This window comes from Mobula birostris, chromosome 23, assembly GCF_030028105.1.
Source record: "Mobula birostris isolate sMobBir1 chromosome 23, sMobBir1.hap1, whole genome shotgun sequence".
NCBI classification, from domain to species: domain Eukaryota; kingdom Metazoa; phylum Chordata; class Chondrichthyes; order Myliobatiformes; family Myliobatidae; genus Mobula; species Mobula birostris.
In genome coordinates, this window is record NC_092392.1 from 59532624 (window position 1) to 59560331 (window position 27708).

The following is a 27708-nucleotide window of genomic DNA, read 5'->3' on the forward strand; positions in this document are numbered from 1 at the left end:
AGAAACAGTATGGGCCTGGGCTCTTCTCACTGGAGTGTTAAGAGGCTGATAGATGACTTTAGAGGTTTATAAAATTATGAAGGGCATAATGTGAATTGCTGCAGTCTTTTCTCCAGGGTAAAGGAGTCTAAAACCGGAGGATACAGATTTAAGGCAAGAGGGGAAAGGATTTAAAGGGAATCCAAAGGGCAACTTTTGCTCAAACAAAGGGATGTGGATATGTAGAATGAGCTACCAGGAGGAAGTGGTAGATGCAAATATAATTACAACATTTAAAAGGCATTTGAACAGGTAAATGGATATGAAAGATTTACAGGGATATAGGCCAAATGTAGGCAAATGATCAGATTGATAACTTGGGTGGCATGTAGAACTCTACGAAATTTGGACACAGGGAAGTTTAGATGCAAAATATTATCCACAGATCAACTTTACACCAGCAAATTTGAATTAAATCTGTACTTAGTTTCCGTATTCCCCAACTTTCAAATAAGCTTTTAAGCAATTAAAAACTTAGTCCTGACCTCAGCACTGAATGCAGAGTATCTGTTAATTCTATTTTATATCATTTTTCAGTTTTTGCTATTAAGACTGTTATTTCTTGTCAAATCACTGTGACAGCGAGAAAGCAATTCAGTTGATTGGATTGTTTTGTCAGTGCAGAGAAGTTACTGCAAGGATTAAGTGCAAAGACACACACAGTCTTGACATAACAGCCAGCTTCCTGCTTTAGAAATGCAATTAGTAAACTGGCTTGCTTTTTCAAATATAAAATCTCTTCTTTTTGTCCCCCCCCCCAAATATAAACACTTCCTTATTTCCAAACTCTCAGCATTTTTGTCCAATACAGTGAATAACGTGCCTAGCACTGGACATTAATTTTACACTATATTTAACTCTTGCATCCTCCAACCAATTTTTTCTAGAATTGGCAAAAACTCAAGTGCATTGAGTGGACAATGTAAATCAGGGAGGAGAGTTTAGGTAGTTTTAAAAGCCCAAGGATTGCAGGAGGAAGAATCAACAGAATATCCTTTAGAATTATGCAGTTTCAAGATAAAAAGGAAATTTGAAGTTGAAGAACGTAATGAGCTTTCAACAAAGTAACTTTATGTCATCTCAGAGGGAAGGAACTGTAATAATAGAGTTAATAAAGAAGCACTACTCAAGCATCAATTTGACCAACAGAAATCAATTTTGTGGCTTTCAATAATACAGCTCTAATTTGGGAAAAAGCACAAAAATATTTAAAAACTGGTCTCAATAGAAATGAATCTGAAGAGGTGAGAATGTTGTTCAGAACCTAGTTCATTTTTATCCATTCTCTGACTCCAATCCCATACCAGAAGCTCCTGAATGTAAGCAAACTAGGGACAGCAATTCAAAGCACTAACTCACTGTCTCTTTCTCCAGACAACTTGAATGGAGAATAAAACAGCAACTTTGCCAGTTAACACCCATATCTCCAAAACAAAAACAAACCCAAGGAAAGTTGCAATGCCCTGATTGCAAAAAGAAAAAGAAAAATCAATGCTTTAAGTCACAGGCATACAGTATATAAAGTTTTCCAGGTTGAAAAGACCACCACTAACAGTATGCATACAATTTACATCCACTCTACCTGTATATGTTGTGCTGATCCATCAGGAGATGTAAAAATGAGCTGGTTAAGACCAGCAGAGTCAGGTGTGGCCAGGATGACCTTTCCTTGTCCTGAATCAGGTCGGGCTAATATCACTTTGTTTGATGCAGTGCCATCTGAATTTGTTAATATGAATTGCTTGCTTGCACCATGATCCATCGATGTGACAATCTGAATCTTCTGGCCCGTCTGCTGATCAGTGACAATCTACAATTAAAAACATATCATTTCGCAGCTGGACTTTTCATCTCATGTTCTCAATATTTAGTGTTTATTATTATAATTTATTTTCTTTCTTTTTTGTATTTGCATTTTGTTGTCTTGTGTTGGTTGTGGTCTTTCATTGATTCTGCTATGGTTATTGGATTCATTGAGTGCCCACAAGAAAGTGAATCTCAGGGTTGCATGCATATGATGACATATGTAATTTCATAATAAATTCACTTTAAATTTTGATATCCATCACAAGATAGAGAGGAAAAGTACCTGTAACAATAAATTGAATACTTTCTCAAACATCCCTCTGGACCATTGCACACACAACTGTTTTGCAGACCTCATCTGCAGAGATTCTCCCTCCGTGACCTCCAATTTCAAAGGCCTAAAAGCTGAACTCCCACCTTCCTCCTATGGATCCCAGCTTTCTTTGCTTCCCTGTTGGATACGCTCACTCTATCCCCAGTCCTTCTGGGTCTAATCCCACTCCTTTTACCAGTTCACTGATCATTATACAAGTTTTTCTGCTCTCACCCAGAAATCTATGCTAACATATTCCATCTCCTTTGCATGGTTTACCTTTGACTTTTTCCTTCCACCACACTTCCAACTCTTCTGTAGGGAATAGGCTAGTGACCAATATCTCCGAGATGACCACTGCCCCCACACCTTCCTTCCATCCATAGGCATTCCACTCTCCCAGCTTTTGATCTTACAATGTCACTTTCTACACCAATGTCTCAGGTGTCTTCGTTAGTCCTCAGCTCAGGACTCTCCTCTGTTTTAGCTAACATGCCCCTTGACAAAACCCTACTTGTCCTCATATTCCAGCTCACCAACTTTCAGATTCACCTGCCATTTGAGCTCCTGCAAATGCACTCCCTCCCGCAGCAACATTCCAAGAGTGACTACTTGCCCCCCCACCATACTTACTGGTTGACATCACCACCACTGCATCCATCCTCCTCCACAGTACTTATACATGCAGTATCACCCTTTCCGTACTCTCCTTTCCTAACACCCACAGCCCAAGCAGTGTCAAGGCAATACAATTATTTAGTACGCTTCTTTCAATTTCAAATAGCAGACAAGTTTGATTGTGATGCAATCTTCCCTAACAACATATGAAAAAAAGATATGGTAGATAGACCACGATTCCTTTAGCTCACTTTACCATTCAAAAGGATCAGGGCTGGTCTGATCATTGGCCCTCAACTCTCCATCCGTGTCCAATTGCTACAACATACAATTCCCCATGAAATCTCAGCCATGAATATACTCAATGACATAACGGCCTCAACCTCCTAGGGTAAAAAAAAGTTTCAAAGATTTAATCCTTAGAAGAAATTCTTTTTCATTTCCATCTTAAATCTTTTATCACAAGATCATGACCCTGGTTTGAGATTTCTCTCTCATGGTCCCTCAACCCCCACCAATCTGATCTACATCACTCTTCCAAACTTCAGACAGCAAACATCAATTCTGCTCAATTGCTCCTAATAAGACAAAGGCTTTATTCAGTAATCAGTCCTGGGAATTATTCTGCACTGTTTTTATTCTAGTATATTCTACCTAATCAAGACTGCACATAGTAATCCTTCTAAATGTTTCATATCCATGTACCTGTTCAACTGTTTTTCAAAAGTTATTATACCTGCCTCTGGCAGCTCAGTCCACATATATAACACCCGTTGTGTAAAAGGTTGCTCCTAAAATTTCTATTAATTATTTCCTGTCTCACCTTAAACCTGTGCACTCTCATATTTGCTTCCCCAGTTCTGGTAAAAATACTGAGTGCATTCACCATTGTCTATGCCTCTCATGATTTTACACACCTCTCAGTCTCCAATACTCTAATGAAGAGTCCTATAACTCCACCATATAACTCAGCCCCTCGAGTCCTGGCAACATCTTTGTAAATTCTTTCCTGTACTCTTTCTAGTTCAATACCACCTTTCCTACAACAGAGTGAACACAACACTCCAAATGCAATCTCATCATACCTGCAGTCCTCCTTAAATAAAGACACAGCATCCTCTACCTTCTAGTCTACCAGCACCTCACCTATGACTTAGAACAATGCGAATACCTTAGCCAGGGCTCCCATAGTGTTTTTGGATATAGCTGGTCAAGTCCTGGAAATTTGTCTACCTTCATACATTCTAGGTCACCCAGCACTTCCTCTGCTGTAAAGTAGACTTTCCTCAAGACCACATCATTTACATTTCTTTGTTCAGAAGTCTTCATGTTCTTTTTTACTTTACAATTGAGGAGAAATACTAACCGAGAGTCCTGCCCACCTCCTTGAACTCCATACAAACAGGTTCATTTTGGTTTTTGAGGGGTCCTATTCTCCCTCTAGTTACTTTTTCCTTTAATTTTTTTTAAAAATCTCTTTCGATTCTCCTTAATCTTCCCTGCCAAAGCTATCTCATGCCCCCTTTCTGGCATCCTGATTTCCTTGAGTACATTCCCAAATATTCTCTACTCCTTCAGGAATTCACTTCATTCCAAATGCCTTCACACGTCCCATGGCTCCAGGCGTAATATCCCTCATCATCCAGGGTTCCCTACTCCTACCAACCTCACACTTCCCTCTAACAGGAAGATGTAGACCTTGAACTCCTATGATCTCACCTTTAAAAGCCACCCCCCCCACTAGTTGGAGATCCCTTCATCCACAAACCTAATCCAATCAACCTCTGTAGGCTCCTGTCTCATGTCGGCAAAATTCATCTTGCCCTAGTTTAGAACTTGAATCTGTGGACCAAGTCTGTCTCTTTCCATAACTAATTTAAAACTAATAGAACTATGGTCAATGGACCCAAAGTGCACTCCAGCTTTCACATCAGTTTCTTGTCGCACCCTATTATCCCAGAGTAGGCTGAGCTTTGTTCTCTCCCTGATACGAATCTCCATATACTGGTTGAGGAAACCTGCCTGAACACACTTAGACTCCATCTATTCAAAGTCCATAGCACAATGGCATTCCCAGTTTATGGCAAGAAAGTTAATTATGCGAGATTACTAGGTGCATCAATATGATCACCATTTCTCCTCCATAGTCCAAACATTGAACATATTTCAGCTCAATTGTTCCTAATAAGACAGATTATTATTTAGGGGTAGTAACAGAAGGTGTAAATGCAGTCTTTGGTATCCTCCCAGCAATGTTCTGTATGGTCGCAATTAAGCACCTTCTCTATCTCTCTTGCAAGAGAGAGCACTGCCTATTTCCCTTCCCTTATTTGCAGTACCGATACGCTAATTTGTAGCTTATAGCAGGACACTCAGATTCACTGTTACAGCTTGGCCCACCAAAGTTTGGAGTTCATTTCCAACGCAGTTCTCCCTGTGACCGCGTGGGTTTCCTTTGGGTGCTCTGGCCAATCCAAAGACATAGGTTAGTAGGTTAATTGGTCATGTAAATTGTCGAGTGATTAAGTTAGGTGGGTTGCTGGGTGGCATGGCTCATTGGGCCATAAGGGCTTGATCCACGCGGTTTCTCTAAATAAATATCTCTGAACATTATAATTACTTAGTCTCACTAATTAAATACAGGTGCACATTCCTTTATCCGAAATTCTGAAATCCAAAAAGCTCCGAAAACTGAAGTTTTTTCGCCAACAGCTGATGTCAGTCAGGTGTGACGTGGCAGCACTAGCAGAGGCCGCCAGTTGTGGCTCAGCACACGTGGTTACACATGCATTTGCTGTTCGCTGATATTTTGTGTTCCCTGTTGACTTTGTGTTTAATTTCACTGTGAAAATGTCAAAAAGAGCTGCAGGCACCCCTATGGGTAACGATGAGAAAAAGAGGAGGAGCATCTATCATTATCAATAACACAGAAAGTGGAGTTATTGCAGAAGCTTGATCGTGGTGTCTGTGTGGCATCTTACTGAAGAAAATAGTGTCGGAACTACCTCTGTATATGATTTAAATAAACAGAAAGACACTGATACTGAAGTTTTATAGTGACAGTGACGTTCTACATTTATTCCAATAAGTCATTTACCATGTATTAGATTTGATTCGCTTGAAGCTGTATATTTTTGTGTTTTATTGAATGTTTTTGTTGGAAATAAAATTTCTTCTTGTTATTATTCCCTAAACAATACAGCATAACAATTATTTACATAGCATTTACATTGTATTAGGTATTATAAGTAACCTAGAGATGATTTAAAGAATACGGGATGACGTGCATAGGTTTGGTGCGCCGTTGGGTCCTGAACTCCACCTCACTGCGACAGGTTAAATAAGGGGCTTGAGCATACGTGTTTTTTTGGTATCGGGGGGGGGGGGCGCGGTGGTGGTGGTCTGAAATCCGAAAAATTCTGAATTCCGAAATGCAACTGGCCCCAAGGATTTCGGATAAGGGATTGTGGACCTGTATCATGTTTTTCTGTTCTTCCTACCAATGTGAATAAACTCAAATTTCTCTACACTGCTCTTCATCAGCATGTGACTAGTCAATGATCCTCTGCAGGTTATTAGTGTCCCCCACAATTTACTCTCACATCTGTTTTTGTATTATTAGCAAATTTGGATTAAGTATACTCAATCCCTTCTCAGGGTCATTAATACAAAATACAAATTGCTGATGCTACCGTTGTGACTCCTGTGATACTCCACTATTTACAGCTTACAATCTGAAATTGCATTCTTCCATTATACATTATCATGCCTATATTTTGATTGTGACTACACCTCCCTCTTCCCATCCTATCCTGCCCAATTGTACATCTACTTTCTGCTTCATTCCTCTGTCAAGTTAGTTTAAACCCTACACACTGGCACTAATTAATCTCCCTGCATGGGTCCACTCCAATTCAGGTGCAATCTGTCCAGTCTGTACAGGTCCCACCTTCTCTAGAAAATGCCCAGCAACTTTGTGTTTAGTTCCAGACTTTCAGCTCAGTCTGTATTTATTTGTAACAGTAACTGTCATTTTCAGGCGCACTGCCAGTAAAAGGTATCAGTAACCAAAGAGATAGTTCATGTGCTTACAAACACCATTTGCAGGGAGGCAATTCACCACACGAACCAGTGATAACCCATGAGGGGGGAAGCTGGCCATTACAACCAACTTAGAAATTATTTCTGTTTAAAGGCCAACACATCTCCATTATCGATGGAGCAGCTTTGTAGTATTTAATGCTCGAGTACATGCAACTTTCAAGTTATTTCACCACATTTTAGTAAGAGAAATTCTACCTGAATGCGCTGTGCTACTGTGACACCAGAGTCTGTGGGAACAATCTGAATCCTCTGTGGGGTACTGGTCATTATTGGTCGTCCTATTACAGTAGATAATGTCCCTTGAGAGTGAGAGACCTGTGAGGAAGTTTCCAGGAAATATACAGTAAAAAAATAAAAAAAGCACTTCTAACTTTATATATATTTCTTTAAAAATAGCATCCTTGTGCAGTGGAATTAAAGAAGATTAAAAGGATGCCATTCTTCCGCCACATTCTTTTTCTCGCTTTCCCCACTGGAAGTTCATTACCCCAACTCCCTACTTAACTGCGATAAGAAAGCCTGATCCACTATTGTTAACTTGAGCATCGAAACTGCAATGCAGTGGAGCCAGGGTGCACTAAATTACAGCCCCTGTGAAAAAGCTCATATCAGTAAAGACTAAATATCATTACTTTCAAATGATTTTTGTTCTCTTTTTAGAAGAAAGGGAAGAGGCAGAACACCAAGTATATTAAAAAATGCTGGATTCAGCAGATCAGGCAGCATCTGTGGAGGGAGAAGCAGAATTAACATTTCAGCTCAATGACTTTGTAAGAACTGGGGGAAAAAAAATTGAAAAGACATTTTTAAGCTTCAGGGGAAATGGGACAGAGACAGAGAAACAGAAGGGAAGATGTGTGACAGGGGAGACCATGAGCGAATAAGGTTATGCTCTGTTGTATAGCAGTTTAGTGTGTCCACACCTGGAAAACTGTGGCATTCTGGCCACTAAACACTAGGAAGGACATGATCAATTTGGAGAGGCTGCGGGAAAAGAAATCACTAAAACATTGCCAAGTCTGGAGGGCTTTAGTTATGAGGAGACACTGGATAGCTGGTTTTCTCTGGAGCGAAGGAAGGCAAGGGGTAACTGATAGAGGTTCATGAGATGAATAGTTAAAAGATTCCTCCCCCCACCAGGGCAGGGGAGTCTAAAACTGGAGGACATTGGTTTAAAGTGAGAGAGGAAAGATTTAAAAGGGACTGGAGGGCATGTTTTACCACACAAAAGATGGTAGATTTATGGAATAAGCTGCCAGAGATGGTTGTAGAGACAGGTGCAGTAACAATGCTTAAAAAACATTTGGACAGGTACAGGGATAGAGATATGGGCCAAATTCAGGCAAATAGGGCTAACTCAGGAAGACATCTTGGTCAGCATGGACAAGCTGAGTGAAAGGGTCATTTCCATGCTGACAACTGTGACATTAGTGACACCATATCTGGATTGCAGTGAATAGTATTGGCCTTCTTTATTTGAGGAACAATGTAAACACATTGAAAGCAGTTCAGAGAAGATTTACAAGAGTGAAATACAGACATTTGGACAAGCCTAGCTTGTACTTGTTGAGTTTAGAAAAGTGCTGGGGAATTCTACCGTATTTAATATATGCAATTTCCGCTGTGCAAAATCTAGAGGTCATTGTTTAAGAAAAAAGGTACTGTCCCACTTAAAACAGACGAGACAAAATATTTCTTCTTAGAGGGTCCAGAATCTTTAGAACTCTCTTCTACAAGGGGAATGGAAGCCGTGTCTTTGAGAATAGATAAATTCTTGATAAACAAGTATGTTTGAAAGTTACCTTTGGTACTTAGGAATGTGGAGTTAAGATTACACTCAGATCAGCCATGAGGAATCAAGTGGGCTTCTTCTGCTCCTCAACTGTGTATGTGGGTTCATATATAGAAAGACAAGTAATGGTGGTGATGTCAACTGAGAGCCTGGAGATGTTAAAATAAGATGATAAACAAAGTGAAAAAGCAGAAGAGAGGGAAGAAGAAAACTGAATGTTGAACATTTGAGATGACTACAAGAATGATTAAGTTGCTGAAGTCAATATTGTAGCTTCAGGCTCGTACTGTGCCAAGTTGTAAGATGAAGTACTGTTCCTCAAATGTAGAACAATGCAACAGTGAGTTTAGAGAAGATGACAGATAAATGCATCAAGGCAATGGGAAGCTCAGGGTCACACTAGCAGGAACATTCTGCGAGTCCTTCACCCAATCTGTGCTTGACTTCTCCAAAGTGGAGGAAACTGAATTGTGAGGACTGCATGCACTGTACCAAACTGGAAGCAGTTTAAGAAAGTAGCTGTTTCATCTTGTTGAGGCACAAGGTCCCCGTTTTATACCCTTCCCTCATCTAGCATTTAATTTTGTACCACTTCTTCCTATTTTCACCTCTACAAACTCTATCACCCGCTTTATGCTGGCACCACTATTATATCATTCGATCTCTGGTATTACAGACCTTTCCTTTGCCTTGCTACTCCTCCCCACTTTATTATATCTTTTTTAATTTCTGAACTTCTTGCAGTTCTGATGAATGATTGGCTGGAAATGTTGCTTCTCTTTTCATAGATGTTCCTTGACTTGCCAAGTATTCTGAATAAATTGTGTCTTTCTTTCAGTTTTCTAGAACCTGCAGCATTCACTTTTGTATCATGAATATTCGATAAGATGGCCATTCAAAGGGAAGCTAACTAAATATGTAAGACAGTAAGGAACAGAAGGAGACTGCAAAAGTTCAGATGAAGCATAACCACCCTTCCAACTGCTAGCACACACCACATGGGCAGAACAGCCATCCATCGCTGTGAATTCCATGCAATACTATTGTTTAATCAGAGAGCATTTAAAATCAGCCAGGTACTCTTGCCTCACAAAATACTGAGATATACAAGTTATATCTATTCTTTCAAACGCCCGATCTATTTGTTTTCTATTAGGGTCATCTGCACCAACAAATTGAAATGCATTACACTTTTTTAACACCCCTGCACAGCGCTAGAAGTCCAGATTTGCCAGAATTTATGTAGCAAGCAATTCACAATACATCATCTTGAATTGTGCCAGTCTAGGTACAACATACACACAAGATTGAATTGTATACAAAGATGTTAATTCTTGTGCAAAAGCAAATTAACAAGTCTGTCTAACTGTGTGAACCACACACAGGGAACCTTGTCCTGTCACCAAGAAAAACATCCCTACCAAGCAATTTAAAAAGATTTGCAATTATTTGCATACTTGTTGAATACCAAGATCAGCCAAGTTCAAGTTTTTGACCAAAACCATGAGGCACATTGGTAGTCTACTGAGCTTCCATCATGCCTGAGAGGTACAAGAGGGGAGAAGCCTGGAGATGAGTACACCTTACAAGAAAAATCACAAAGACTATATCCAGGAGGGTTTAAGCTCCAAGAGTTGACTGCGAGCACAGGTCATTAGTCTAACTGATAAAGCAGCAACGTGGCCAGAAATAAGCTGGTCACTGGGATTGGTCAAGCTGTAAGCAGAGATCCAGACACACAGACTTTTGTCTATGGCAGTCCTTTCTAGGGAACTGTAGCAGATCGCCACAGGTTGTAGTTTTCAGTTCTGTAACATTCGACTGTTCCTAATGAAAGGAGAATTTGAACCATTCTGCCTTGAGAAGAGGGCATACAGACTCACCGAGGCAACAGTATATCCTATAGCTCAGGAAGCGACAACCTGCACAAATGGCCCATTGAAGATTCCATGCAGGAACAACCACCTGATCACAATCTACAAAAGGCTTCATTGCAAACAAAAACTAATTTCTATTAGATGATCAGATTGGGAATGGGAGTCATTTGGGAACTCAACAATATAGTTTCATTTTAAAGTACTTTGCTTCAGCTATGCCCTAAATCCATGGTTCCTGACACCAACATGGGTTGTAGCAGCTACAGCTCATCACTCATGTAAAGAAACGTGAAACCTGGAACGTGGCAGAGAAAGCAAGTAACATTCCAATTACAGGCTAAAACCACAGGGAGAGCATCTTGCTGTGTTGTCAGCTGTACATCCCGAATAGGTTTGCCTTAATGAGGCTGCAATCTTTGACTACAGCACCACAGCAGGAAGAGCAGGAGGATGGGATGAAAAAAAACAGTAGTAATAGCAATTAAAACAGTACATGGTGAAAAGTCCTTTCTGCATGTGTTGGGAGAACCCTTCATTTCAGTTATTGAGCTAATTCAACATTTTCAAAGCTCAAAGAATGAGTCAAGATGAGTCCACACAGCATGAACTGAACAGCATTCTGAATTGGGCTTGTGTATCAAGATTAACAGTGATTGCCAAAGGAAAATATCCTCTATTTTCAATAGCATTACCATTACCATAACCTCACTATTTACATCCTGGAGAAGGCCATTGACAGGAAACTTACCAGGATCTTAAATACCGTAGCTTGCAGAGCAGATCAGAGGCTGTGTATTCTGTAGCGAGGAACTCAACTCCTGATTTCAGAAAGTCTTTTCCTCATCTGCAAGGCACAAGTCAGGGATGTAAAAGAACATTCTTCACTTGCTGGAAGACATTCGACTTCATTCAGGATAAAACAGTCCAGTTGATTGGCACCCGTTCAATCACCCTGAACATTCATTGTTGTCCACAACACACTGTGGCAACTGCGAAACATTGGTGAAGAGGATGGCAGCAACTTGGTAAGGTTTCTTCAACAGCTTCTGGAAAATTGACCAGTTAGTCCATTGTTGCTGGCAGAGCTTAAGTGCCATCTCCAAGTTCAGAAAGGGAGATGCTTTGCCAAGTCTGCTTCAGTGTATCTGAGTGATGAGTCCACTATAATGGTAAGCTTTTGAGGGTATGGTCCAGCTTGTTAAAGTGGGGTAGAGGTTGCAATTCACAAAAATTATTATTCAATGATTGATAGCAGCAATGTGAGAGGTGATATTTCATGGTGTACTCACTGACCTAACCATATGGGGGAAGCTTCTTCACAACATCCAGATGGTTTGGTGTAAAATTCTTGGAGTAGACCACGGTTAAAAATGTCTTCTAATGGCATTTCACAATGGACCTTGATGGCTTCCTGCCCATACTCCTTTCTACCTCTTCCACTTATCTATTCACATGTGGATCTAAAAATTGTATGCCTGCTCGATATTCTGACCTCCTATTGCTTCTACAAACCTTGCCAAAGTCAGATGGACCAGAGGCTAGAGCCAAAAATCAGAGCCCCTTTAAGAGATGCAATCTTGAATTCAGCCTGTGTCAATTACTTGCCGCAGCTGCTAATGGCACCTGAAACTGATTCATGTACGTGGAATGCTGTGAGGTAGAGTGCTGCTGGTAGTGGCCAAAATCTGCCAATGTCATAAAGCATGTACATGCATTTCTGGGTTGACCCTCAACCAGTCAAAACGATCCTGGCCACTGGTACATATCCAGCATGATCCAATTTCTAACTCAATCCACACATTTCCAGCTTTCTTACCTAAACTACTAATCTACAGATCCGCAAAGGGAAAACAATTCCTGTCGTTTTTACACTTATTAATGCAGGGGTGCTGCTTTCTAGTTTGGTACTGCCCTTCCAAGATAATCATCCTATTTATATTTACTGTACTTTCAGCAATTTAAACAGTCTCTCTAATAAATTTGTTCATTTAAACAGTTCCTTCTAAAAATATACCCTGTTCCTTTCCAGCATATCAATACCCCTTTCAACCTACAGTGCGCATACACATGAGCCGTACTCAAAATATCACTCAGAAATTAGTGATTTGTTTCAGTGTGAGAGATCAATGTATCATCAGGGAGGGTACAAATGTTTTACCCATCTGATTTAGAATTGCTTCAAAGAGTGAGCAATTCGACTGAGCCCACCAATGCCACTTCTCACTTTTCTAATGAGCATGTCTTAATAATGTATACATTTCACATACCATTCCCATGCTTATCCCTTCCCCTCATTAAAATTTCCTTTCTCTCGTTTATGCTTTTGGATATCCAGATCTCTTTTTTGTCATTTCCTCTTTTAAATCTCACAAAGCCAACAACTACCTCTATATTATCAAAAGACCAAATAACATAGTGTTATCGTAAAACACAAAATTAGATATGGTACTGTTGGGAGCAAGAATCCGACATATTGCAACATCCTAAATGCAAAGGCAGCATAAGTACACATTTACTCAGCCTGATAAGTTTGAAGAAATCTTAAGCACTCAGAGTAAATTTACTGTTTTACTGGAAAATTTCACATACAAAATTACATTACCACCAAAATGGGCAGAAAGGTCACTCCTTGTTGTGAAAATAAGGAATTTCTCCAATTGTATGTTTTATTTGGCCCAGATACTCTATGGTAACCAAACATACTGATATATATATTTTTTTGCTTCAAGGAATTCAAGTCTTACAGGATTGCTGCAGAAACATAATGCTGGGGTACAAGAACAGCCATGATCTTACTGAATGGGGTAGCAGGCACAAAGGGCTGAATGGTCTACTCCTGCTTCTATTTTAAGTGTCATGCTTTCATGGAATGATGCAATTTCTCACAAGAAATAACTTAGTTAAAACTGTGTTTTTACTTAAGTTAAAAAGATCCCAAGGCAGAGTGCCTTTTCAGATAGATGATTAAAAGTTGGGTCAAATAGGCTATAGTTAAAGAGTGAGAGGGACGGACTGAGGTTTAAGAAATTAAATCCAGGTGGATAGGAATGCACAGGAGGGCTGGGAAAGCACAGATATCAATGAGGGTTGCAGGACTGAAAGGTTGACTGAAGTAGCAGGAACACATTCTCATCACCTGGCTGAGAAGAGACTTGCTATGAAAACTAGTATTTCAGATGAAGAGCTTGTTCCCTTTCGCAGAGGGTGCCACTCTTGTACTATATAGGCAAGCTCAAATACATCAGAAAATACATACAACACCCATTATCATCAGAATTAACATTTCCAGTTAAAGGTGCTTCATCAGATCTAGAAAAGTAAGGGAAAAAAATACAAGTTAGTTTTAAGCTGAAGCCACATAGCAAACGTGATATAAGAAAATCACATCAGAGAGAACAGCAGGAAGTCAGGGCTGGTGATCTTAGAAGAGCTGGCAGTGAATTCAGTATGAAATGTAAATCAAAATGCAGATGCTGGATATCTGAAATACAAACAGAACCTGCTGGAAACCCTCAGCAGGCCAGGCACATGCCTTTCATTAGAAATGAAAGGTTGAATGCTATCAGAGGCCAAAACAATAGCCTTAGTGAGGAGTGTAAAGTTCTGAATGAATCTGCTGCATACGTCTTACTAAAATTAAGGAGTAAGAATAGGAAGGACTGAGTTGGCACCATTATTGTTGAGTATTTTGATAAACCCAAATAAAATAAACCCAATAGATATAATAGGTCCATAAGAACAATGAGGGAGTAAGTGACTCAGGCTCTTGCCTTCATGCACTGTGTACAGGCTTGATGCTGGAGGACTAGAAGGCTGCTGATACTGCACTATTGTTCGAAAAGGTAGAGATCGAGTAACTATCGGCCAGGAAGTCTGACATCAGTAGCGGGCAGATATTGAGGGAAAGAACAGTATAAACCAAGTTTAGGGAGCGTGGTTAATCAAGGAGAGTCTGTGTCAAAAATTGGTTGAAAGACTCAACAGGTCAGGCAGCATCTGGAGAAAGAGAAACAGAGAAGGAAAGAAAACAAGTTAGCTAAGGTACCATTACGATCTGAACTAAAAACAGAAAATGCTGGAAATACTCAGCAGGTCAGGCAGCACCTACAAAATGAGAAACAGGATTAATGTTTCAAATTAAACACTTTTCTTGGGATTAGAAGGATCAGAATACAAATTAGTATTAGGCTGCAGAGAGAGTGGAGATGTGACACATAGGACAGAAGGGATATGACACTGTGTGAGGCCAGGTTGCTCCGGGAAGAAGCTGTAAGCCTAGTCAATGGGTTAATGTGGCAGTGGGTGAGAACACAGACAAAAGAATGAAAGATTTGTGAAATGCTGGGCTGCATGTCAGACTTTGGTAATGGAGAGAGAAAAACTGAGCAACAACCACAAAGGAAATGACAAGCCAGTTCTGATAAAGACAGAGAAAGCAAGTTACCTGAAGGTGTAGAATTCAGTATAGAGGCCAGAAAGCTACATTGTGCCCAGGCAGAAGAGGTGCTTGCTGCTCCTCAAGCACAAGAAACCACAGACAGATCAGAGTGGGGGTGGGATGGACAATCCCATCTGCAGGTTTTTTAATATATTTTTGAATTTACTTTAGTAAATATTATTTATCTTTCTAAGACAACATTAAAAATGCAAATACTTCTGGATTGAACATTTATATATCAAGATCATTATAGGATATTCCCACTGACTGATTTATTACATTTTCCATTGAGATATGATTCTATGACTACAAAATACACATCAACTTCCCCATGTGGTTTCTGTATCCAGATGTTTGAGGAACTTGCTTTCAATTTTCTTTATTGACTGACTTGGCCACACATTCATACTTCATTTATTACTTTTACATTTGACTAATATTTTGTCCAAAATTTATAACACTTTAGCTTAGTATTGAACTAATATACTATGCCACATACAATGAAACACCAAGGTTACAGAAATTAGATAATCTTATTTGTGTTTATAAAAAGTAGTTTGAACAATGAACAAATTGCTGTAATTTTAAAGAGCAGCTAAGTCAAAAAGAATCTCCACTCCTACATAAAAAAAATGAAAGATGCCCTTTGTTGCAACAATCCAGAAAGGGCAGAGAATAAATGAAACTTGTTTCTGACTGTGCAATATAATTTTTTTATCTTATTAGCTAGCTTTCTTTTCAGGTTCAACCTTATTTCTATACACAAAAGATTTCTCTATCCTTCATTCTCTATTCCAACTTCAAGGCTCTACCCCCCTCCACCATTGAAAACCAAAACCTTAACCTCAGCAGCTACCTCAATTCTAAAAAGCAGCCTGCTATCAACAGAGATATAACCTCAAGCAAGGCATTTTCCCCTATTGGCAAGAAAACCTTGACAATTCCACTGCTTGCTAGGCAAGTCCTTCTGCTGCACTTAATGAACAAAACTATCCCAATTATTACACATGCATACATTTCAAGAACATGCAACAGCTTCCCAGTTATCTGTAGGGCATTGTGCGGATACACAATTTCCTGAACAACTTTGCTGCTCTTAAGTTTAATTTCATAGCAACAGAATAATCCCAACATCTTTTCTAATGAAAAAAGACATACATTAAATGCTGAGCTTCACATATTGCCCACAAGTCTGTCAAACCCTATCACTTGTTGTTACAGACAAATCCAAATAGCAACCAAAGTCAGCTCTAAAAGGGCACCTTGAAGCATGCTGACGTTCCAGTTTTTCCAAGGATTCCATGGATGGCAAGAAAATTGCTCAAAAGACGAGATAAGAAGGAAAACACAGTGGTAACTATTTTACCCTCCCACGGTGAACACCTAGACGTGAAAAAGACTTGCAGAAGAATGCTGTATGTTAATCAAATTGGAGAAATACCACCCAAACCTGATCTGGAACACGGCTTTGAGTACTAGAAATAGCCAATTTATTGCTCAGACAATGCTAAGACTTTTAAGGAACTGGATTGAAAAATTGTTGGTAAAAACAGAACAAAGGTTCAGAGACAAAGTACATGGCAAGTTAAAAATAATTGGAAGAAATTAATTTTTGTCTCTGACATACAGGATTTCTTATTACTGCAAAAAGACTATTATAGTTATTTATAAGGAGGTGCATTTGAGTCGTATTCTAGTAGCTTTTAAATTTAGGTTTGCATTTCCTGTAGTATTTGCACAAAGGTTAGATTAGCATATATTTCTCTTTTTAGGTCATCAGCAAATAAACTGTTCTTGGTGTAGAGTTCAATCAAAAGAAAAGTATACTGCTAGTCCACAAGGTTAATTGGGCATTAATATGCTTATGCAAAGCAAGGAAAATTGTAGAGTCTTGGAACATGGTAAATTTGCCTTTAAAACCAAAAGGGACCATATAGAAATGCTTCAAAACTTTTCCTAGCCGTTGCAGAAAGGTGCAAAGCATATGTAACAACACATAACCAAATTCACACAATCATATTCAGCAACCAATAAATCATACCTGATGTTCAGCTAGTTGCTGAACTAAGTCATCAGTGACTGTGATGAGCTTTACTTGAGTCTGTTCAGCCAAGGAGACTGGTGGGCTTCCAGCCATAGACACTTGATTATTACGAACCTGTAGCAGTCATAAAGTAACATTCAGCCAAGGGTAAAAACCATGAGGACAGGAGTTCAACCACTATCTTACATCAGAAATTTGGCCTCTTTTGTTATAAGAACCATGCCAATCTCAATATACACTAAACTCAGCCCCCAAGCTAAGCTAAAATATTCTGTCAAACAATTAGATCAGGTCTGATCTGTACCTCAACTCCATTTAGATAGATAGATTAGCTACCTATCTATCTACCTAAATGGACTTGAGGTACAGATCAACTCAAATCTAATTTTCAATTATCATGTTTTTGAAGACTATCCTTTGATGTTTTTAGCTAACGAAAATCTATCGCATAGATTCAAAAACTTATATTCTTCTAGCATCCAGCCTTTTTCACTGCTGAGATTCACACTGCCACTACAATACATTTCTAATTTCAAGGAACCTCCCCCTGCTTCACTGTTGGCTGCGACACTTGTCCATGTAGTACTTTCCTGCTCTTCTATGGACAAGCTGCATCTTACTTGAGCCAAAAATTTCAAAAGTTTGACTTATCAGTCCACAGCACTTGTTGCCATTGTTCAGAACTCTAGTCCTCGTGTTTTTGTGCATAGGAAAATCTCTTGGTTTTGTTTCCACTTCGGAGGAATGGCTTTTTAGCAGCAAGTCTTCCATGAAACCACCTCTGATGAGATTTCTCCGGACTGTAGAAGGGCGTATTTGGGTTCCTATTGCTTCCATGAGTTCCGAGCTGACTGCAGTGCTGGACGCCTTCTGATTTAGAAGGGACATCAGCTTGATGTATTTCTTGTCCACTGCATTCAGTTTCTGTAGCCGACCGTTGTGTTTCTTGCCCGTTTCTTTATGTTTCTTCAGAAGAGCTTGGACAGCACATCTTGACACTCCTGTCTACCATGAAATTTCTGCTTGGGAGAGCCCTTGCTGATGCAGGATGAGCACCTTGTGTCTTGTTGCTATGCTCAATCTTGCCATGGTGTAAGGATTGATGATTTGAATGTTAAAACTATCACATCTGTTACACCTTCAGCTTTTAGTTAGGTTGTCTTTTGCCCAGATTGATTCCATCTACACCGGTTTCTGTTTCAGTTGATCAGTTTAGTTCATTCAAACCATTATGTCATTAATTATTAGCACCTGCTAGTTATCTTTGTTTAATCATGTACTGGGCTACATACCTAGAGTAATTAAGTTTTTATTTGAAAAATGGTGTATTACTCAGTATCTTACTTAAACAAAATACAAACATTTCTCAGTAACATTAAATTTTTTCGAAAATGAATGTTCAGAAATCTGAAATTTGCTCTTTTCTACTCAAAATAAAATTTACATATCTAAGCATTTTCACAGTACTGTATATCGCTCACTCTTTGATTCTTCCACCACCAACAGTAGGCTTGCATTAAGGTAGCCAATTAAATTAACAATCAGTGGAATGGGCTTGGGAGGAAAGGCAGGTGTACAGATTTTAAAAGGCAGGCACCATAGCAGCATAATGGTTAGCACAACTCTATTACAGCTTGCGGCGCTCCAAAGTTCGGAGTTTAATTCTGGTGCAGTTCTGTAAGGAATCTCTGTATATCCTCCCAATGGAATGTGTGGATTTTCTCCAGGTATCCCGGTTCCCTCTCTCAGTCCAAAGATGTATCGGGTAAGCTAATTGGTCATTGTAAATTGTCCTGTCATTATCGGGTTAATCGGGTTTGTTGCAGGTCGCTGGGGTGACATGGTTCGAAGGGACTACTCTATGCTGTATTAAATATTCATATTAAAATAAACAACCAAATTGAATAAAATCAACTGGACATGTTTAATAGAAAATTATTGCTCATAATGTCAATAGCTGTCCATCAATAATTTTTGAGAATGTACTGATGACAGGAAGTCAGAAACAACCACACATCTGTCCCATCACTAGTCCCCTTATGACTGAGATTCTTACTATCAAATTAATCCCAATGTTCATATTTTTAGTGTGTGCTAGGACCAATTAATTTTGAAATAATGCACATTAATCGTTCTTACTATACCTATAAAAACAGCACAAGTGCATCGTGCTCGCAGATAATATTAAATATTCTTGCAGAGTACCCAGGGGGTAAAAAAAAATTAATTAATTGTTGAAAACATAACAATATGTGGAGCATTCTTTCATGCATTGGTCTACAGAAGGGTAATTGCAAACTTAAAAACCTATTTAACACTTCCAAAGTGGCAAAAACTTACCTCTTACTATCCTCAATGTTTGCACTTTTATACAAGTATAAATGTTACTTTCCTTTCCAATTACTTGTTTTTCAGCATGCCTAGGGGCAAAAAAAAAGTCACCTTTAATTGTGAGGGAAGAAAAGATTTATTACATCTAATTATAGAACGAATCAATTGGCTTTAAAATACATGTAGCGACTTTCTGCTGATTCTAATTTCTGCACTTATTTTTATTTTAAACGTAATTTCTTCCTAAATGTGTTACGAAATTAGATCTCTGTTCAACATTGCAGTGTTAAGCAGAAGTGTAACCGAAGCCCAAAGTAAAAAACAAAATCTGTTAATACCAATCAATATCCTAGCACTGGTTCAAAGAGAAAGTCATAAGAGTGTTGAGCATGAGCAGCTGGGGTAGCCAAATGAAATAATTGAAATTCCTTTGTGTATATTTGGTTTTGAAGTAATAATGTATTTCCTTTTATTTTTCATTTATTTTATTTAGAGCTACAGCATGATAACATGGTCTTCCAGCCTACACTGCCCAGTTACACCCAGGTAATCAATTAACCTATCAATTAACCCCATTATTTGGAATGTGGGAAAGAACTAGAGCACCCAGAGGAAATCTATATGGTCACTGGAAGAACACAGAAACTCCTTACAGAGAGCAGTGGAATTGGACTGGGAGCCCGGTGATGTAATAATGTTATACTGACAGCTACACTACTTTGCCACCTTATTTCATAGAATTACTTTAAGGCAAGACACTATTTCAACCCACCAGTCATAAAATCTTGGTCATTTAAGTTATTTAAGACAGAAATTAATAATTCTTTCCTCCTTCTGTAGAGATACAAATCTACCTATGCTTAAATTAATTGGGCTATAAAAACATAGAAAACCTACAGCCCTTTGGCCCACATGTCCTTACCTTAGAAATTACCGAAGGTTACCCACAGCCCTCTTTTTTTTTGAGCTCCATGTACCTGTCCAGGAGTCTCTTAAAAGACCCTATCGTATCCACCTCCACCACTGTCGCCAGCAGCCCAAACCACACACTCACCACTCTGGAGCCAGTTCTGGATCCACAAAGCAATGTTCCCTTGGATCCCATGCCTCCTTACTTTCTTAATAAGCCTTCCATGGCATACCTTGTCAAATGCCTTGCTAAAATCCATATACTCTACATCTACGGCTCTACCTTCATCAATGCGTTTAGTCACATCCTCAAAAAATTCAGTCAGGCTTGTAAGGCACAACCTGCCTTTGACAAAGCCATACTGACTATTCCCAGTCATATTATGCCTCTCCAAATGTTCATAAATCCTGCCTCTCAGGATCTTCTCCGTCAACTTACCAATCACTGAAGTAAGACTCACTGGTCTATAATTTCCTGGGCTATCCCTACTCCCTTTCTTGAATAAGGGAACAACATCCGCAACTTTCCAATCCTCCCGAACCTCTCCCCTCCCCACTGATGATGCAAAGATCATCGCCAGGGGCTCAGCAATCTCCTCCCTCACCTCCCACAGTAGCCAGAGGTACATCTCATCTGGTCCCGGTGACTTAGCCAACTTGATGCTTTCTAAAACCTCCAGCACATCCTCTTCCTTAATATCTACATGCTCAAGCTCTTCAGTCTGCTGTAAGTCATCCCTACAATGGCCAAGATCCTTTTCTGTAGTAAATTCTGAATCAAAGTATTCATTAAGTACCTCTGCTATCTCTTCCAGTTCCATACACACTTTTCCACTGTCACACTTGCTTGGTCCTATTCTCTCATGTCTTATCCTCTTGCTCTTCACATACTTGTAGAATGCCTTGGGGTTTTCCTTAATCTTGTCCGCCAAGGCCTTCTCATGGCCCTTTCTGGCTCTCCTAATTTCATTCTTAAACTCCTTCCTGCTAGCCTTATAATCTTCTAGATCTCTATCATTACCTAGTTTTTTTATAAGCTCTTCTCTTCTTCTTGACTAGATTTACAAAAGACTTTGTACACCACAGTTCCTATTCCCTACCATCCTTTCCCTGTCTCATTGGAACGTACCTATGCAGAACTCCACGCAAATAGCCGCCGAACATTTGCCACATTTCTTCCGTATGTTTCCCTGAGAACATCTGTTTCCAATTTATGCTTCCAAGTGCCTGCCTGATAGCCTCATATTTCCCCTTATTCCAATTAAACACCTTCCTAACTTGTCTGTTCCTATCCCTCTCCAATGCAATGGAAAAGGAGATAGAATTATGATCACTATCTCCAAAATGCTGTCCCACTGAGAGATCTGACACCTGACCAAGTTCATTTCCCAATACCAGATCAAGTAGAGCCTCTCCTCTTGTCGGCTCATCGACACATTATGTCAAGAAACCTTCTTAAACACACCTAACAAAATCCACCCCATCTAAACCCCTTGCTCTAGGGACACGCCAATCAATATTTGGGAAATTAAAATCTCCCATCACGACAACCCTGTTATTATTACACCTTTCCAGAATCTCTCTCTCTATCTGCTCCGCGATGTCCCTGTTACTATTAGGTGCTCTATAAAAAACACCCAGTGAGTTATTGACCCCTTCCTGTTCCTAACCTCCACCCACAGACTCCGTAGACAATCCCTCCATGTCTTCCTCCTTTTCTGCAGCCATGACACTATCTGTGATCAACAGTGCTACGCCCTACCTCTTTTCACTCCCTCCCTTTCTGAAACGTCTAAAGCCTCGCACTCGAAGTAACTATTCCTTCCCTTGAGCCATCCAAGTCTCTGTATTGGCCACAACATCATAGCTCCAAGTACTGATCGACGCTCTAAGCTCATACACTTTGTTCATGATGCTTCTTGTATTAAAATAGACACATCTCAAACCATCAGTCTGAGCGTGTCCCTTCTCTATCACCTGCCTATCCTTCCTCTAGCACTGTCTCCAAGCTTTCTCTATTTGTGAGCCAACCGCCCCTTCAGTTTGGTTCCCACCCCTCAGCAACCCTAGTTTAAATTCTCCCCAATGGCCTTAGCAAACCTCCCTGCCAGGATTTTGCTTCCCCCTGGGTTTCAAGTGCAGGTCACTCCTGCCCCTTCTGGCGGGAGGAGAAGATGGTGGGCGCAACGCAACTCGCAGCAGCCACTCTGGTGATGATATCTGTTATCTGTCAAGTAGGGTGCCGTGCACAATCCTGATTAGATGGAGACAGACGTGAAAGCACGGAGGAACATCTGGTGAAACTTCTGAAGTGCCTGTTTCGCTGCCACTGCTACTGTGTGATCCAGAATCTCCGGAGGGGAAGGCCCCGAGTCCTCGGCTTTGCTTGTTGCTCAGCGGCCGGGGTGGGGTCGGAGCGCTCAGCAGAGGATGGCGCTTGGTGCTCAGTGTCGGAGGCTCGAAGTTTTCGGACAGACTCAGAGTTCGCTGCGGTCGGGTGCTTCCAATGCATCGGCAAGCTTGCGGTGCTTGGAGGTTAACGGCAAGGAGAGTTTCTCCCTTCTACTGTCTGCGTGAGATGATGGGGCTATCGGGACTTGAGACTTTTTTTTACCGTGCCCATGGTCTGCTCTTTATCAAATTACGGTATTGCTTTGCACTATTGTAACTATGTTTATAATTATGTGGTTTTGTCAGTTTTAGTCTTGGTTTGTCCTGTGTTTCTGTGATATCATTCTGGAGGAACACTGTATCATTTTTTAATGCATGTATTTCTAAATGACAATAAATGAGGACTGAGTGTCCTCATAATCTAAAAAGAGGTCCCAATGATCCACAAATCTGAATCCCTGCCCCTGCTTCAATCCCTCAGCCACCCATTTATCCTCCACCTCACTCTACTCCTATACTCACTGTCACGTGGCACAGGCAGTAATCCCGAGATTACTACCCTTGAGGCCTGCTACTCAACTTCCTTCCTAACTCCCTGTTGTCTGCTTTCAGGACCTCCTCCCTTTTCCTGCCTATGTCGTTGGTACCAATATGTACCATGGCCTCTGGCTGTTCTTCTTCCCACTTCAGGATAGCGTGGACACGATCAGAAACAACCCGGACCCTGGCACCTGGGAGGCAAACTACCATCTGTGCTTCTTTCCTGCATCCACAGAATCTCCTGTCTGACCCCCTAACTATGGAGTCCCCCCATCACTGCTGCCATCCTCTTCCTTTCCCTACCCTTCTGCGCCACAGGGCCAGATTCTGTGCCAGCGGCACAGCCACTGCTGCTTCCCCCAGGTAGGCCGTCTTCCCCAACAGTACTCAAGCAGGAGTACTTATTGTCAAGGGGTACAGCCACAGGGGTGCTCTCTAGTATCTGACTCTTACCCTTCCCTCTCCTGACTGTTGTGACACGGTGTGACTACCTGCCTATAGCTCCTACCTATCATCTCCTCACTCTTCCTGACCAGACAAAGGTCACTGAGCTGCATCTCCAGTTCACTAACCCGCTCTGTAAGGAGCTGCAGCTCGACGCATCTGGCGCTGATGTGGCCGTCTGGGAATCTCCCGGACTTCCCACATCTGACACCGAGCACAGAACACCAGCCTTACACACATTCCTTTTGTCTGTATTCTACACAGGTAACCTACCTCACCTGGACCCGTTAACGCCTAAGCCCCGTTGAGCCAAAGCCTTTCTACTCTGTCTCCCTCTATATAATCTAGAAATTGTGTAATGAAATCCCCTGCAAGTGCACTGTGTGCAGCACAATTCTTAGCTTTTTATAATGGTTCAGGAGTCAAATTAATCTGTCGACAGTGTTTGCTCCCACTTCTTTCTTCAGCTTTGTTCAATAAGTAAAGCCAATAGGAGATATCACATATACAAGGACAATGTCAAAGCATTTATGACTGGCAAAGCAAATGTATTTTTGCACATGGTGAGAACGAGGAGAGTTCAAATCATTTGGTGCTCAGGAAGACCTGCCACTTAGCACATGGTGGCTGCAATGAACCAGCCAATGGCTGCACCGCATTTGTTCAACATCTACATAGCAGCCCAATGTAGCAGCCATTTGCACCCATGCTCACAACTGTTCATAGCTGCGATGGCAATTCATCTTGACTGGCATTGGCGTTGGGGGTGTTTGTTGCAGATTGAATATTAAAATGCTAGCAGCTGTATACATTTCAGTGCCATTCCCTTTACTTCAATGGAATAAATCTGCAATTTTACTCAGATGTATCCGAATGGCTCTGCAAACACAGAATCATGGAAACATGCAGCACAGAAATGGGCACTGTTGGCTCACCTCATCCATGCCAACCGTTACGCCCATCTACCCTAATCCTATTTGCTTGCACCAGGCCCACATACCCCTCTGCTTTTCCTATTGAAGTTCCGGCCCAAATGCCCTTTTTAGCAATGTAATTCTATCTGTCTCTACTACCACCTCTGGCAGTTTGTCCAACATCTTCTGCATGGAAAAAATAAACCTCTGATTCCTTTCAATTCTTGCCTCTCATCTTAACTTGGTACCCTCTACTTCTAGACTCCCCTGACCTAGGTGACAAGATTCAGGCTATTCATCCTAACTATACCTCTCATAATCAACTTCAGTAAGGTCACCCCTCAGCTTCCTACGTTCCAGTGAGAGCAAACCAAGCCTATACAATTCCTTCTTATAACTACAATCTTTTATTTAAGGCAACATCCTGGTGAATCTCTTCTGTATTCTCTCCACTGTTACCATATGCTTCCTCTAGTGTGGAAACCAGACCTGTACACAATACTTCAGTGCAGTCTAACTAATGTTTTGTACAACTGCAATACGACATCCATCTTTTATACTCAATGTCTTGGCCTAACAAGTGAAGCATACCAAATGACTTCTTCAATAACAACACAAACAAAATGCTTTTGTGCAGTCTTTGACTTCCCTTGTCAGGCATGGTTGCCTCATACCACCCCGCCCCATCTTTAGAATACTTCATCTTACTGCACCTTCTGAATTTCCCCCAGGAACATCAGCCATTGCTGTTCTGTCATTTCTGCTAGTGTACTTTCCCGATCAACTTTGGCCAGCTCCCCTCTCATACCTCTGTAATTTGCTTCTCTACCGTGATACCGATATACAATGCTAGCTTCTCCTTATCAAACCGCAGAGTGAACTTCATCATATTATGATCACTGGTTCCCTAATCAAATCTGCATCATTACATAACGCCCAATTCAGAATCAATGTTCCCCTAGTGGGCTTAACCACAAGCTGCTCTAAAAAGCTATCTCACAGGCATTCTGCAAATCCCCTCTCTTGGAATCCAGCACCAATCTGATTTTCCCAATCCACCTGCATATTTAAAATCAGCCACGATTATCGCAACATTGCCCATTTTACATGCCATTTCTATCTCAACATTCTCAACAAACGAGACAGGATTTCTCATGAATGAAGCTGATTATCCATCATCATTCTCTGCCTTTCCAAGTGCAGATTTTATTAAATAATTAAATTTTAAAAACTATAACGTCTCAACATTCTTTGACAGGCAAACACAAAATACCGAGATCTCTCCATGTGGAAAAGGGGATATTACTGGTGCTTGCTATCCCCAATAGCAAAAAATCCTGATCACATTTATAACGTATCCTTTTACTTTTAGCTATCAAATCAATCCAGTTTGAAATTTAGACATGTCAAGATGAAGCCACCCTCAGGATGAAGGAGCAACACCTTATATTCCGTCTGGGTAGCCTCTGACCTGATGGCATAAATACTGCTACTGCTTTTCCTTTGGTAAACAAAACTCCCCCCCCCCCACCAATTTCTATTCACCACTCTGACCTTCTATTTCTTCTCACCTGCCTAATAGGTCATCCTCTTCCCTTTCTTCTACAGTCCACTCTCCTTTCCCATCAGATTCCTTCTTCGCCAGCCCTTGACCTTTCCCACCTACCAGGCTTCACTTATCACCTTCCAATTAACCTCCTTCCCCTCCCCCACATCTTTTTATTCTGGTATCTTCTCCCTTTCTTCTCAGTCGTGAAGAAGGGTCTCGGTCTGAAACACTGACTATCTATTCACTTCCACAGACGCTGCCTGACCTGCTGAGTTCCTCCAGCATTTTGTAGCTCATTTCCACTATTGACCTTATAAATAAATTCTCTAAGTGATTACGCATAAGACATATTCTATGAAATTGAACCAAATACCTTAATCATCCAACTTGCATGCTCACATTCCTACACAACTGCTATATAATCATAACCTTGTTACTATCTCCTCTATTAGTTTTAATGATAATTAATAAATCTATGATAAGCCTCACTCCAGCCCCTCCAAAATCAAATAGCTGTCTTCTCTCATTCAACTCAAGGCCCAATTATTTAAAAAAAATTAATAAAGTGGCCACTTTATTAGGTACATCTGGCTGCAACTAAATACATAAAAGCATGCAGACATGGTCAAGAGGTTCAGTTGTTCAGACCAAACATCAGAGTGAGAAAGAAACATGATCTAAGTGACTTTGACTGTGGAATGATTGTTGGTGCCAGACGAGGTGGTTTGGGCACCTTAGAAACTGATCTCCTAGGCTTTTCATGCAGAACAGTCTCTAAAGTTTACAGAGAATGATGCGAAAAGCTAAAAAAAAAAGACATCCAGTAAGATGCAGCTGTGTGGGCAAAAATGCTGTGTTACTGAGGGGTCAGAGGAGAATGGCCAGACTGGTTCAAACTGACCGGAAGTAGAGAGTAACTCAAATAATCACGCATTACAACAGAAGAGCACAACACATCTGACCTTGAAGTGGATGGGCTACAGCTTCAGAACAGCACACTGTGTCCCACTCCTTACCTAATAATGTGGTCACTGAGTGTACTTACTTACATCCTACACATTGAAAGATCAAATTCTGATAGCTTGTACGAGTTGAGAATAACTGCCAAAAATGTACTAAGCATGAAACTGTTAACAGCTCCAGGGACTTCAAATATGCTCAGTTATGTACTTTGCTTCCACTTAAACCATCTTAGTTCCTTCATTCAAATGAGATATTAAACCACATCCCAATATGCCCAGTGCACACACTTCCCACAATATTATTTAGAACAAAAGCAGACCTATTTAAGATAAATGAAACTATTTTAATCCTGATGATTAAAACACAGATGGAAACCATTCAGTCCACCGTGCCTAACTATTCAATAAAATCCACACTTGGAAAGGCACAGATTAATTATGGATAATCAGCTTATTCATGGGAAATCCTGTCTCGTTAATTTGACTGAATGTTTTAAAGGGATAACTAAGTATATACTGCACCACGGGAAGGCCGCAATTATGTAGAGGAAAATTACCATGCGCTTTCTGGATTGGCACACATCAGTAAGTTCATTTTTCTTGGGGCAGAGGCAGCTGAGAGATGACCTGATAAAAT

General features: G+C 40.5%; 1 protein-coding gene across 15 annotated transcripts in view; it reads right to left on the bottom strand.

Moving 5' to 3' along the window:
• The window catches only part of nr2c1 (nuclear receptor subfamily 2, group C, member 1), a 126375-nt gene that overhangs the window by 44887 nt on the left and 53780 nt on the right, over window positions 1-27708 (bottom strand). For 8 of the 15 annotated variants that reach the window (XM_072241473.1, XM_072241468.1, XM_072241466.1 and 5 more), the window contains 4 exons: window positions 19372-19451; window positions 17029-17145; window positions 7076-7195; window positions 1622-1849 (listed from right to left, as the gene is read on the bottom strand). In XM_072241473.1, the coding sequence (XP_072097574.1) occupies window positions 1622-1849; window positions 7076-7195; window positions 17029-17124 (444 nt within the window). In that variant the 5' untranslated portion in view covers window positions 17125-17145; window positions 19372-19451. Of the gene's footprint in view, window positions 1-1621; window positions 1850-7075; window positions 7196-8682; window positions 8822-11297; window positions 11394-17028; window positions 17146-19371; window positions 19452-27708 lie in introns of those variants that run through there. The other 7 variants (XM_072241476.1, XM_072241474.1, XM_072241475.1 and 4 more) reach the window with 5 other exon arrangements.